General features: G+C 34.7%; 1 protein-coding gene across 12 annotated transcripts in view; it reads left to right on the forward strand.

Moving 5' to 3' along the window:
* The window catches only part of trpa1b (transient receptor potential cation channel, subfamily A, member 1b), a 347,938-nt gene that overhangs the window by 275,890 nt on the left and 56,366 nt on the right, over positions 1–15,682 (forward strand). For all 12 annotated transcript variants that reach the window (XR_015524386.1, XR_015524387.1, XR_015524388.1 and 9 more), the window contains 3 exon segments: positions 6,099–6,218; positions 6,401–6,563; positions 13,095–13,270. Coding sequence is in view for 8 of the 12 variants with exons in the window: in XM_087308524.1 (XP_087164650.1) it covers positions 6,099–6,218; positions 6,401–6,563; positions 13,095–13,270 (459 nt within the window). In the remaining 4 variants the exon portion in view is untranslated.

The following is a 15,682-nucleotide window of genomic DNA, read 5'->3' on the forward strand; positions in this document are numbered from 1 at the left end:
TTTGTTAAATATGCATTTAAAAGAAATAGACAACCTAACTGTTGAGTCAATTTGTAACTAAATGGTTAGATTTGTCCTTGTTTACCCAAATTTGGATTGAAATAATAAGTTCAATAACATTTTTTTTTTTACATTTATTCATTAGTAAATGTTTTTATCCAAAGCAACGTACGTATGTGTATAAAAGAGTTTACTTTTATTATTATTATTATTATTATTATTATTATTATTATTATTATTATTAATTTTTCTTCGGCTTAGTTCCTGATTTATCAGAGGTCACCTTAGTGGAATAAACTGCCATTATATTATTATTACTATTATTATTATTATTATTATTATTATTATTATTATTATTGTAGTTGTTGTTGTTGTTGTTGTTTTTAATATTAGTGTTATTATTCTTTTTACATCCTTGTAATGGAGTGTTTGTTGGAACGTGTGTAATTATGAAATGATGAAATGATTAGTTACAATTAACTATCAACTCTATTTTATCAAAAATTATTCTTCCAAAATGTAACTGACTATAGTACTTTTTGTTTTATTTTATTATATTATTTATTTTGTTTTATTTTATTTTATTATTTTTATTTAATTATTTATTTTTTATTTTATTTTAGTTTAGTTTACTTCTTTTAGATTTATGGCAAATCCGTTGTTGCAGTCAGTTTTACATGGCATGCCATTTATATTTACTATGTTCTGTATGCTAATAATTTTAACAAGCAAAAGCAAAAAGCAATTTTAAAGTTACAAACTATTTAAAAATTTATTATATGTATAATATGAAAATTACATTATTATTACTGCATGTAATAAAATATAATGAAACATAATATAATATAATATAATATAATATAATATAATATAATATAATATAATATAATATAATATAATATAATATAATATAATATAATATAATGCTTGTACATTTACTGAACTGTGTATGGCATGCTTAATGAATTAAAGACTCCCACTGATCATGTTTTAGATAATTGGTGAATATACAATGTGAATATACAATGTGCTTTTCTTTCTCCTCTATTATATGTTTGGAATTGTTCGTGGACTGTAAAAGTGATCTGATGACAAAAAAACAAAAGCAAACAATTTGCATCTCCACACACCTGTGCGACGGGCTGTTTTCCAGGAGCAGACGCTGCATTTACAGTCTCATTTAGCAGTGTTTGCTCGATGCTTGGCAACCATCTTTATTGCTTCATCTAGAAAATAAAAAGATTTCCTGTATTCACTGTGTCTGCCACAAATTACACAGACGGAAATCCATCAATTAGTGAGCTTACCGGACAGAGGATATACTGTGCTCTCCTCAAACTTGCCCATAAAGTAAAAGCTTTTTTTCCCCAGCTAAAATGGATTTAAAATATGTGGTACTTATATTTTGTGAGTATGAAGAAAAGAAATAATGAAAAAATGTGTGTCAGTGGCTGTCAAACTGGGTAAACTTTGTCAGTAGTAGTTGGGTAATACATCAGTGAATCAAATTTATGAATGTATTTAAATCACTTCTAATTTATTAACAAAATGTTTTTTGTTTTTTTGTGTTTTGAGGGATATATAGTGGTTATTTTAGAGGTACTGTAATAACTATACAAATTATGTGTCTATTTTTTCTTTTCTTTTTTAGACTACATGCAGATATAAACATCTATTTTTCAAAAAACTTCTTTAGTGAATACTTAAGATGTCTAGATTAGGAATGTAAATAATAAACAGCCAATACTTTGATAATAAGGAGGTATTAAATCAGTAGTAAATAGTAAGAATTCGTACTAGAAACAAAACAAACAAAGCAAAGCAAAGCAAAGCAGAACAGAACAGAACAGAACAGAACAGAACAGAACAGATCCAAACCGAACCTAACAACCTAACCTAACCAAACCAAACTAAACTAAACTAAACTAAACTAAACTAAACTAAACTAAACTAAACTAAACTAAACTAAACTTCTAATGTTGACTGGCAATATATTTTCTTTGCAGAAAAAGCATCAGTATGTACACACCTAGGAGATTCTTGAATGCGGGTGGTCAATCAAGCTAAATCCAATAGAAAAAGTAAAAATAAATAAATAAATAAAAAATCAGCACACTGCCATTAATTTATTATGACAATATTTCAACCTACATGATCTTCATCAGGTCACTTGATCATATACAATTATTTTATTGAGAGCTGAAGTGGCAGTTAAATTATTATTTTTTTAAATACATTTTCACACACATCCACAGTTGTGTTTTTCTTAATTATTATCTTAGAAAATATGTATTTATACATACATATTACAAATATACATTTTAAACATCTATTTTCAAAAATGGGCAAAATGTTTTAAATGTCATTTTAAAATCTATTTTAGCAATAGTGTGTGTGTGTGTGTGTGTGTGTGTGTGTGCGTGTGTGTGTGTGTGTGTGTGTGTGTGTGTGTGTGTGTGTGTGTGTGTGTGTGTGACTTTGCACAGCGTCCTGAATTTAAAATCACATGGATGTTGTCAGCAAGTGTTCATATGATTTGTTTAGTAACTTGATTCAGTCTGTGATGCTGTGAGTGTAGACAGTAAAAACATGACAAAGCTTTATCTCTTGTTTAGTCAGACAGGGACGAGTTTGGTGTGTTTGATGTCTGAGGTAAAATATGTGGAACAAACTAATTTTTCATTGTGAGTGCAAATTTACTCACTAATTAACTCACTCATTTAATTACTTACTTCACTCACAACACTGGAAAATTAATTAAGCAAATCAGTTGGTTTGGATTCTGTCAGTTCATTTCCATAAACTTGACGCTGTCAATTTAAAATTTAGTGACTTTACATCATGGCCGTAAATATGACTTGCTACTTGCTTGACCGAAGAAAATATTTAGCGAGGTTTTTTTTTTTTTTTCTGTTAGAGCATTTGATTGGATAAAACAGCTCAGTGCAAGATGAGTCATCTATGGAATCAGATAAGTCTTAAAAGAAATTCACACAAAAGACACAATGTACACATGCGTAGCCAAATTCACATGCATAAAACCAAATTCATGTGCGTAAAATGTTTATTTATATTCACAAAAAAATTTTACGTGCACAAAACAAAAATAAAAGTAAAATGTAGCCTGCAGGGTGATGATGAGGATTAAATATTATTCCGGCCACACAAGCATAACATCGCTGTTGTGGTCCAGCGGTTAGCACATTGTGTTATGCCGCCTATTGACCAGTGTTCGATCCTCACCTGGGTACATTTTTTTTTTCATTTTTATTGTTAAGACATTTAAAACTGTAAGGTTGTTAAATATTTAACGTTCTAAAGCAGTAAAGACGTGATAGTGTCATTAGAAACTGAATAAAACTGAAAAAAAAAATTACTCAGGTAAGGATCTTTTTTTATATCAGTTTTATTCAGTTTCTAATTACACTATCATGTCTTTTTCAAGAAAACAGCTGGATAAAAATTTATAAAAAGAGTGAGGCTATGGTCAAAAAATAAATAAATCAATGAAAAAAAAGTGCGACTGCTGGCGACTACGTTTGCCATGCTGGAAAGGAAAAGTCTGCGCAAAAGAAGCACAGAGTGGGTGTCATTGACTACAGATCTCATTTGATTGGCTGAAAGGTATGAGTTGCCTGTACTCTGCCAGAAAAGTCTCAAAAATACACACAGACGTATCCAGGGGGAGTCGTACGTGAAAGAGGATTTGCACATTCTCAGTTAGGATGAACTCGCACAATTTAAACATTTAAAACTTTTTGTACACTCTTATACATTTGCAAATGGTGTTTTGTATTTGTGAAACATTTTATGAGAATGTATTTTTATTTTGTGCACATCAAATTTTTTTTGTGAATATAAATAAATATTTTACGCACAAGAATTTGGTTTTATGCACGTGAATTTTGCTACCCTGTGTACATTGTGTCTTTTGCGTGAATTACTTTTGAGTCTTTTTTGACTCCATAGTCATTAGCATTTTCAAAATTGATTTTGTCAAACTTTGAGCACAAAGCTAAAACCACATACACATACAATAAATACCAAACCTGACAAAAGTCTTGTCGTCGATCCCAGTTGTAAATCCAACAAATAATAACTTTATTTCTAGTTGATCATTTGGGAAAGTGGCAGAAGGTAGATTTTATTGATGAATTGTCTGTTGAATCTTAATCAGTACAAATACTGCAAAAGACTTATTGGAACCTGCATGGATCCAAATAAATCATGTTTGGTGAAGAAAAAAAAAATCATGGTTTGGGTTACATTCAGTGGAAGAGATCTGCAGAGTGGATGGCAACATCAACAGCTTGGCGTATCAAGACATTTGTGCTGCGCATTACATTACAAACCATAGGAGAGGGAAATTCTTCAGCAGGATAGCGCTCATTCTCATACTTCAGCCTCCACAACAAGGTTCCTGAAAAGCAAAGAAGGTCAAGGTGCTTTAGGATTGGCCAGCCCAGTTACCAAACTTGAACATTATCGAGCATGTCTTGGGTAATATGAAAAAGGAGGCATTAAAGATGAATCCAAAGCATCTTGTCGTACTTTGGGAGTCCTGCAAGAATGCTTTCTTTGCCATTCCAGATTACTTTAATAATAAAAATCTTTTGTCTAAGCAAAGTTAGACCTTACTGTCCTAATTAATTAATCGATAATCAAGGCATGATTGTATTTTAATTTAGTTAAATAAGCGTAATCTAGCGGCCTTTGCCTTTCACAAAAGCTACTTCTGATACCAAATTATCAATCAGAAGTCTAGTGTATAAATATTTGGTTTGGACTTAATGTTTATAAAGTTGGTTGTTTTTTAAAATTTAGATTCAGGTTACTTTTTAGATTTATTTTAAGTTTGTGTGTGTTTGTGCGTGTGTGTGTGTGTGTGTGTGTGTGTGTGTGTGTGTGTGTGTGTGTGTGTGTGTGTGTGTGTGTGTGTGTGTTGCATTTTATTTTAAGTTAATGTGTCATAAAATAAATGGCATAATGATACCAAAACTGATATATATTTACAAAGTATAAAGGTTAAATTCTGTAGTACACATATAAAAAGGTTTGGTATGTTTGCTAGCTGATGAACTAAACTATAATTTTGACTTTATTCAATATTTAAAATACAATGTAGATATCCAAGCTCAATGATGTAAAAGTAATCTGTGCTCACGGTTTAATAGAAACCCAAAAGGACATAAGTATTAATGAACATTGACTCACACACTGAAAAAGTAATTACATCCCCAATAAAAATACCAGTTGTCAATGTAAGTAGACATATTCACTGAAATGGACTTCTATATGTTTTACGTGTGTCAAATGGCACGGAAAACTCAGGCAATGTGCCACAAAAATATAGATATGTTTTGTATAGATTAATACTTGTGTTGCGAAGGGATGCTATGCAAACTGGGGTAGTTCCAAATGCAGCTTTATTATAAGAATGGTCAATCAGGCAAGGGTCAAATATCAGTATTAACAGTGTAGTAGGCAATCCAGAAGCAAATCAAATAAAACAGGCAAAAGGTTCAGGGCAGGCAGAGAAGGGTTAAAACACGATAAACAGTCCAAAAGTCAAAAACACAGGCAACAGGAAACAAGGAAAACCGCTTACGTAAGACAGCAACAGCTTAACAATACTCAGCAACATGTGTGTGGAACAGAGGGGTTTAAATAGTCCAAATAATCATTGTGTGAGTGGCTTCAGCTGTGAGAGTTTAATCAGTCTGGATCTTGAACTTGTTGTGTGTGTGTGTGTGGCCTGACTGGGTGTTGTAGTCCATAACATGGCAGATATGTAGTTCAAGGAGTGTGAATGTTTACCAGAAACCTCTGGTGGTTAGCGATCGCTGGTAATCATGACAACTTGTTTCTTAGACTTTATGGGGTCAAATATTGACCCATATTTTTGGGTTGAAACATAAATGTGTTTTTAGATTGTAAAGTAAATGTCAACTTGTGTCGAGGTCATTGTGTTCAAGTACAGTAAGAATTATCTTTAAATTTGTCCATTATTAAAACAAATTGTGAGCCTTTCTTTAGTTCAGTTTGTTTACATGTTTGCCTCAAAACCCCATAATCCAATTACTGAATTGTCTTTACAGCACATCCTCAGTCACTACGCTCACCAAATGCAGTTTGGAAAGGAGTTAGTGAGGCGAAACAGCTTCTACAAATGTGTGATAAACGAGGACGAAACGGAGGAGTCTGCAGATGTCTTTGAGGTGTGTGTTGTTTCTCCTCCGTGTACTTTAAGTAAACTGGAGGCGTAAGGAAGCACATATATTTACTAACAAGGATGCCATGACTGTCTGTGTTTATGTTTGCTTATATCCGGTACAATATAATGGCTAGAAAAAAATACCAGGTTGAACTGAATCTGACTTCACCTGCTTTCCTCTGCAAGTTGGCTTTCAAAGGAAAGGCTTCTGCCATCGATCGTCTGATCCAGAAAGGTCCAGAACACCTAAGCCTCAGGGATGAGAATGGAGCCAGTCTGCTGCACTATGCTTCAGCTGGAGGAAACCTGGATATCATTCGGCTCATTGTTTCCATTGTGGGCCCTGAGGGTAAGACTTACACTCCTTGACATGGTTTTAAAGTTGCAATGCAAGCAACAGATTGTTACTTTAATATTGCAATGTACACACAGTATGAGTCAATCAGATTTTTGAAAAATAAAAAAATGTAGAGCAGGGACAGGAATTTTGGCCATTGGTTATAATGGCTTCATGATAATCATGTTTATGACAGATTTATGACAAAATTATATTGTCTCGGTTATGTCAATATCTCAATTCAACTTTGCATTTAAAATAATATAACTGGGGTAACAAGACTTAATGACAGTAGTCATTAGCATGAACACATTATCCTTCATATAAATGTCCTGTTTTATGTCATAATTGCTGAAGGTTTCATTACAGAGTAACACCTATTTTAAGTCAATTCACGTTATTAAACCCTTAACTAAGACTATTACCAACTAATGAGCGGATAAACCACAAATTAGCTGCTTATTAATAGCTAATAAGGTAGTAGTTGGGTTTAGGATTAGGGTGGAATTAGGGCTGTAGAATAATTCATACTCTACCTCTACTATAATAAACTAATAATATCTTAATAATAGCCAGATAAAAAGACATAGTGTGAATTGTGACTTTTAAGTGTCTTTTAAGGGAATCATACAAGGGTGCATACAGGGTTGCACCTGCACAATATATCAAAACATTATTGTTATTGAGATAATAGTATGAAATATCAATATTGCAGGGAAGTGCAACAAATTTATGGTTTTTATAAAGAATTATTGGTATTTTATTCAGGTTATCTAATTCTGATTAATTTGGGGCCTTTATTATCATCATCCTGAGCTCTCCAGTAGGTACTGTTAGGTGAACCTAGAGCTGAAAATAAATACTAATGATGGGAGACAAAGCAGGAAAATTACAACAGCCATTAAAAATCTGAATATCTGCTGATGTTTTCAGTCATTCGTAGAGTTTTAAATTCTAAATGCTTTTTAAATAGATTTAATTAGCTCAGAAAAATGGGTATTACCTGTTTATTTTAGTGTGATCATTACAATGTATGTATATTTTTATTGATGATAAAATAGTCGCAGCACTCAACAACAATATTGCATATTTTCTTTGTTTTGTGCAGCCCTAGTTTAGTCATCGTTTGCCTGTTTAAGGCTTTTTTTAGTGAAAGGTCTGTGATATATCAATTATTGTAAGCAGATTTCTGTGATGCAAAAAAATTATTTGCTAATTCAGAGGTCTAAATAGCACTGAATTCTCACTTAATATTATCCACCCACTTTAAATGTTATTACCCGATCCAATGGGTGTTATCAGTGGCTATCAGAAGAAGTAGGCTCAGAAGGCTGTTATCATCCATCCACATGATTAATAAGTTATACTAGTTGGAAAGACTCCAGATCCAGATCTGTTTTACGTTACTGTGATGATTGGGTTTAGGGTTTGGGGTAAGGGGTAGACGTTAATAAAACAATTAATGGGAAATTTTATAAATAACATAAATAACTCTTGTTAACATCCGTCCACAGCTGTATGTGATCTATTACTGATTAACCATGTGGATGGATACTAACAGCCTTCTGAACCTACCAGTAGAACCTACCAGTAGTTGCAGAAGGCCCTCGAGTCATTGCATTCGAATCGGCTGGATTATCTGTGAGTAAGGCTGCACGATATTGGAAAAACTTAAAAGTGCGATATTTTGTTATTCTGTGATATACAGTTAGGTCAATAAATATTTTGACATCGACACAATTCTAGCATTTTTAGCTCTGTACACCAACACAACTGATTTGAATTTAAATGAAACGAAAACAAGATGTGCTTTAACTGTAGACTCATTCATTCATTCATTTTCTGAATGAACTGCCAACTTATACAGCTAATTTTTACGCAGTGGATGCCCTTCCAGCCGCAACCCATCTCTGGAAAACATCCACACACACATTCACACACACACTCATACACTACGGACAATTTAGCCTACCCAATTCACCTGTACTGCATGTCTTTGGACTGTGGGGGAAACCGGAGCACCCGGAGGAAACCCACAAGAAGGCAGGGAGAACATGCAATCTCCACACAGAAACGCCAACTGAGCCGAGGTTCGAACCAGCGACCCAGCGACCTTCTTGCTGTGAGGAGACAGCACTACCTACTGCGCCACTGCCTCGCCCTTAACTGTAGACTGTAAGCTTTAATTTGAGGGTATTTACATCCAAATCAAGTGAACGGTGTAGGAATTACAATAAATTGCATTTGTACCTCCCACTTGTTAAGGGTCCAATAGTAATTGGACAAATGTCTTCTAAGCTGTTCCATGGCCAGGTGTATTATTGAAGAAAACACTCTTCATAACAGTTGACCAGATCAAGAATGCTCTTGCATTTATTGATGATGCTCTCCAGGAGGTACATGTAAGTGTGTCGGAGTCAACAATCAACAGAAGACCTCTAAAAAAAGCTTTCACAGTGCTAGAACAACATCCTTTGGACAGATGAGACCAAGATCTACTGGTAAGGGGAAGAGTATAAAGAAGGAAAGGAACTGCTCATGATCCTAAGCAACAACGCATGCAGGTAGTAGTGACATGACGTGGACATGTATGGCTGTCAATGTAACTGGTTCCCTTGCATTTATTGATGATGTGACTGCTGACAAAAGAAGCGGGATAAATTTTAAAGTGTTTCAGGATTTTTTTTTCTGCTCATATTAAGTCAAATACTTCAGAACCCATTGGATAGCGTTTCAAAGTGCAGATAGACAATGACCCCAAACATACTTCAAATGCAACCAAAGAGTTTTTGAATGGAAAGAAGTTGAATGTTATGGAATGGCCAAGTCAAACACCTGATCTAAATCCAAATGAGCTTGCATTTCACTTGCTGAAGACAAAACTGAAGGGAAAATGCCCCAAGAACAAGCAGGAACTGAAGACAGTTGCTTTAGAGGTCTGGCAGAGCATCAGCAGGAATGAAACCCAACGTCTGGTGATGTCTTTCAGACTTTAGGCTGTAATTGACTGCAAAGGATTTGAAACCAAGTATTAAAAAAGTGAAAGTTATAATTCTTCTGTCCCCTAACAAGTGGGAGGCACAAATGCAAACTGTTGTAATTCTTACAGCGTTCACCTGATTTTGATGTAATTACCCTCAAATTAAATCTAACAGTCTTCAGTTAAATCACATGTTGTTTGTTTAATTTCAAATACATTGTGTTGGTGTATAGAGCCAAAAATGTTAGAATTGTTTCGATGTACAAATATTTATGGACCTGTATATTGCAATATGAATACAAATTTACCAGATGGCTTGAATATCTCTATTCGCAAAGAATTTATATTTTTAATTAAATGGGATGAGTTACAATTGACTTATAATTTTCCCAAATCTAACTGTATTTAGCTACAGTAATTGAATACTAAAATTAAAATAGTTCAACAAAATTAGTATTAAAGTTCCTATCAGTACACTTTCTTATGTCTGAATGCTTTTAAAATACAGTCACAGGCCTGGGCAAAAGATAAATTATAATACAAACTCAACATTGCAAATCCTACAATGTGACTATTGCAAATGATCATATTGCGATATTGATGCTGACCTATCTGTGTGTATAAAATAGGATCAATGCATTTTTTATAGATTTATTTTTAATTGAAACAGCTCCATTTTGGGACATGACAAAGAAAATTGGGACTATCTCTGGAAAAAAGGGACATCTGGTCATCCTAATGTTGATAAGCATTACCCACAACAGTCTATTTATACCCACAATTGGTAGGTTCAAAACCCCGGTGGTAAATAAATGGATCTGTTTTGAAGGCCTTGTCCTTAGGCCTTGTTTATTTACCCCAGACTATTCAGATCACATCAGGTCAATGTCTCATTATGTTCTAATGATTATAAAACTATCACATAATCTCCTTGGGGATCACGCACTTACGTCATTGGGCAGCTTATTGTGAACACAGTTCTTCAATAAATCATTGACAAAACAGAGCCACTGGTTCACTTGCTACAATGGGATAAGACCAAATGATATTCAGAGGGCACATTTCTCTTCCTAATTACATCTATTACAGTGCAATATCCTGCTGAAATGAACAAATTTAACTAGGCAAAGTTGGTTTGTTTCTGTCCCAGACTGTCTCATCTGGTTTTAAAGAAGTGTTGAGGCCTTATTGGGTGGTCAGGATGCAAAGTCATCAGACTACAGTTATAAAATTGTGACCCGCAATCAGTGCTTAACTTGAGCTGGATCTTGCCAGATCCTGTTCCGGAAAATGTCAGTTTTGCATTCCAGTATTTGCTTTTATGGATCCAGTGTGTGTGTGTGTGTGTGTGTGTGTGTGTGTGTGTGTGTGTGTGTGTGTGTGTGTGTGTGTGTGTGTGTGTGTGTGTGTGTGTGTGTGTGTGTGTGTGTGTGTGTCAGAGAGAATGTGTCAAAGGCTGTGTGGATTTTGTGTGCGCACACACACACACACACATGATGGTAGTCACCATGCGCAGTTAAAAGCAAAAGTAACATTTAACTATTGACTTTTCAGTCAATCGGCTTTCTCATATTTACTATCACTCTCATTGGTTGGTGATTGTTTTACTTATAATGAGCAGTGAAAATAAATAATGGCAAAGTGGCCAACCTAAATAATATTTGTATTTTCAAATTGGTCAAGAGACAGTCACGCATATTTTCATTTCTAAAAACCACAAGTAAATCTGATAATGAGACTGGTCAAATGAGATCTCGAGAAGATGAAACTGTGCAAATGGATCAGGATAGTGGGAGACAGACCTAAATGATCTCAATTCACTCAGAAAACATGACAGAAGAAGTAAATGTGGGTTCTTCTTGAAGATTAGAGTTCACTTGGCACATAATAGTGATTGTTTTTGTTGTTTTTATTATCCATAACTGACCTATACTGTTATATAGCACAAAATATTTAAATATCATTCAGAAATGTGTTGCTTCTTTTTTTGTGCTATCAATGTTTAATGACGTCATGTTCTAGGAAAACTTAAATTTTTTGGTGGATATCGGTCATAATTACTTTGTTCCAGAACTTATTCATTTAGAAATTAAGCACTGCCCTTAACCCTATGGCAGTATGACAGAGCTTCATCCCAGCTAACAATTTTAGGTCCTAAAATTGTTCCCTTAATGTTTAGTGTTTGTTACAAAGCAGACGCTGAGAACAGATGTGTGGATCCAAATGCAGTTTATTAAAGGCAAGGTTGTACAGGCAATGGTCAAAAACAGTAGCAAAACAGTAGCACAAGGGTAATCCAATAAACGTGGTCAAAGTACAGTGTAGAAGACAGGCTAAGTGGCAAAAAATCAAAGCATTGATAAAGTTAAAAATCAAAAACAAGGCAAAAACAAACTGATAAAAGGCTTCGTAATGTTCATAGAAGAAACAAGACTCAGCAATTTGAATCTGAAAATGAGGTGTACATATAGTTCATGTAATCAGTTCATGTGTGTGAGTGTCCAGATTATAATCAGCTGTTGCAGAAGTTGATAAGCGCAAAGAGTTTATTAACAGAGTATGAACAGTATTGTTTTGATTATAATAATGTAAATAATTTAATTCTGAGATCACATTAATGATCTAAGAATGTTTTAGCAACGTTACAATAATGTTCAAATTGCATTATTTTAATAATGTAATATGCTAATATTTTGACATTTTAATGACATTTTAATGACATTTTAATACCAGCTGATCACTTACCTCCCTATTGATGAATTTCCCAGTGTTGCTACTTTGTCCAGTTAGCTCGCCATGTACATCGGCGGACTTAAGATGCAGAGAGGAGTAAACCACTACAACAGGGTTTGAGTATAGAAAAGAACGGTTCCAGAAAGTGGGTAAGACAAAAACAGAAGCCAAAAATAAAATAATCAAGTAAATAACAGGGTGAAAATGTGATAACATCTGAAAACGTTGTAAAAATCATGTGAGGGCTTTTCTTTTTCTGGATTGCTTTTTAAAACGTAAATGGAGTGAATGGGCGGGTCAATCCGTGTTTTTGAAAACACTATTGGTTGGGTTTAGGGAAGGAGGAGGGTGGGTCAGTTGATTGGCCAGTCAGTCAGTCATTCAATCAGTCAGTCAGTCGACAGTGGCCTCTAGTGGATTTACACACAAAGAGCAGATGCAGAATGGCACTCGCGAGAGAAGATCTTAAACTTCATACATAGCGGCCTCTGGAAAAACTGCAAAAAAAAAAAAAAAAAAACATAGCCCCTGGGACGTATTTGGCGCTCTCCAGAAATTTATATTCAGAGTTCAGAGTTAAAATTGGCAAGTCACAAAACACATAAATAATATGCTTTCCGGTGAATTGCTTTCAAAGTTCAAAAATATAGTATATTATTTAGAAATATTGCCTAATGTCATTAATAGAGATGTATTATTTGGTCAAATTTTGACCACTGTTTCGAAGTCATTATTTGCATTTGGACTACCACTATATTCACCTCTGAAATCTTTTCAGAGCTGTCCAACTCCTCAATCACTGCATGTATTCAGCGTTTTTGTCTTTGCAGTGCTGAATGTGCAGGATGAGCAGGGCCGAACTCCTCTGCACTGGGCTGTGGAGCAGGATCAACAACAGAGCTGCGCTGTACTGCTGGATCTGGGTGCTGACCCCAACATCCTCAACAATGCCCTGATGGGCCCTCTGCACCTGGCTGTCACCAAACAATACAATCATCTAGCAGAGGTCAGTCATGCAGGCAGCTGGAAATCTGCTGGAGTTTCTGTCAGAGCAAAGAGCAGGTCTTGATGTGCTGGCTACATACTCTTGAATAATTTGTCATGATGTGCACTGTGATGGATCAAATATACGCTGCTAGTCAAAAGTTTGAAATTTATATTTAAAAAAGTAATTGGAGAAATAGTATTATATTGGTGGATTATTGATACAAGTTCTGGTAGCGATTTTCAGTCCCACTTATGTACTTACAGTACACTGAAATTAATCATTACAGGCTTTTGTAAATTGTGATCCTAGCCTTTTATTGCTATTGAAACTAATGAAATGGAAATATGTTCTGAAATAGAGTGGGAACCCTGTATTTGCAAATGACTTAATGCAAAACAGTTTAAACAGATAAATAGGTCAACGTGTCAAATGTGACTGGCAGCATCCCGCTTTATTTAAAATTAATTTGCAAGCCTGTCATATGGTAACCAAACAAAGCACTCATGCTTCCATTGTGATAGAGCTCCATGGTATGAAAGCGATAGTTTACTCAACCTCATGTCATTCCAAACCTGTATTACACTTTGTTTTTCTCTATAAATTTGACTAATGTAGACCACTAAGCTCTCCTTTTCATGCATTTACCATAAATTGTGACTAAAAACTAATATGTGCACTGAAATTAATAATTTGTTACAATGCAATGTATTTATTGTGTAAATACATGTTTTTACATTGTACTTATGATTAACCCCAACTATACCACCAAATCTTTCCTTAACCCTAAAATCCCAAAAAGCATACACAGCGGCCTCTGGTAGATTTGTGAAAACAAAAATTACGAAAAAAAACATAGCTCTTGGGGCGTATTTGGTGCTTTACAGAAATGTGTATACTGTAGAGGTTAATTTTTTAGAATGAGCCTGGGTTGTTTATTGTTGTTATTGGTGCTCAGGTATTAATATGTTTTTTAAAACACAAAGATTGAAAATTCATTGAGGATTTATATTTAACTAAGTTAGTAAAATAGTAGTTAGATGATCAAAAACAATGTCTGCATTACATTCAGAAAGATACATCCTTATGCCCGAATGCTTTTTTACCAAAGTAATGGAGTCAAAACAATCTCTTCGTCCTTCTAATAAGAAGATTGGGGAGATATAACCTCATTTTACTTTTTGTTTATTTTTTCGTGTGTATAACTATGAAATGGTTGGTGAGGCACAGAAGCGAGGACTCAAATGCAGCCTCAAATGGGTTTTTATATAATAAAAAGGCAACACAATCTACCCGAGAGGGAAAACAGACCTGATCAAAGTTAACTGGGCTGAACAAGGCAGGACAGGAACAACATAAGCAAACACTGATGTTAAACTGGCACTGGACAGCAAACACGAAAAAGGTATAAGTAAACTAAACCAATACACATTCAGGTGAACAGAATGAACTAATAATGGGATAACAAGATGGGAAGGACTACAGTCTAGACAGGAGAGCACATGGTACAAAGAGACAAAAACAAAAGCCATGTATACTCACATGAAGCAGGAACATGCAGTCAATTAGAATACAACATGCATCACACAATGCCATCACAAGACACAAGACTGAATGCAAGACATGAGCACATGATAAGAGAAAACACTTACTGTGTAATCACATATGCAGCATACATGTTTATATTCCATTGCCTACCGAAACTGAAACCAGTTTGACTGAAGCACTGAGATCAAACAGCATACACAACAACAAACACAAGGATGAGAGAGAATGCACAACCCGAGCCCACCTGAGAACACAAACAATACAATACAATGCAATCTCAATACAATAGAACAGGGATGTCCAGACTCGGTGCTGGAGGGCCGATGCTCTGCAAAGTTTAGTTCCAACCCCAATCAGACACAGCTGGCCTAGCTAGCCAAGCTCTTACTAGGCAGTGTAGAAACATCCTCGCAGGTGTGTTGAAGCAAGTTGGAGCTAAAATCTGCAGGACACCAGCCCTCCAGGACTGAGTTTGGACACCCCTGCATTACAATCTAACCTAATCATTAATTTACTGTATTTTTAACTGATCTATAAAACTATATTAATAAGTAATATTAAAGACCCCATAGTTATTCGCGACTTTGCGATCGCTGAATCCAACCCGAAATCAACAAAAAGTCCCTAATTTTTGTGATCCTGCAAAATTCTTAATTTAAACACAAAATAATTACAAAAAATATTATCATAAAACATCCAATTCCAAACCATATGATCAGATTATATTTATTTCAGTTTGCAAATAATTGTTTTACATGTCTTATAGATTTTACATGTGCAGCGCATGTGATGCATTTAAGTGTCTTTTGAAAAATGATGTCTCATCCGCACCCTCACAATCATTATGCTACATGAGAGTGGGGGAAATGTTTTGCAGCCTGTGGA

The sequence above is a fragment of the Danio rerio genome, chromosome 24 (genome assembly GCF_052040795.2).
Source record: "Danio rerio strain M-AB ecotype USA chromosome 24, GRCz13ab, whole genome shotgun sequence".
NCBI lineage: Eukaryota > Metazoa > Chordata > Actinopteri > Cypriniformes > Danionidae > Danio > Danio rerio.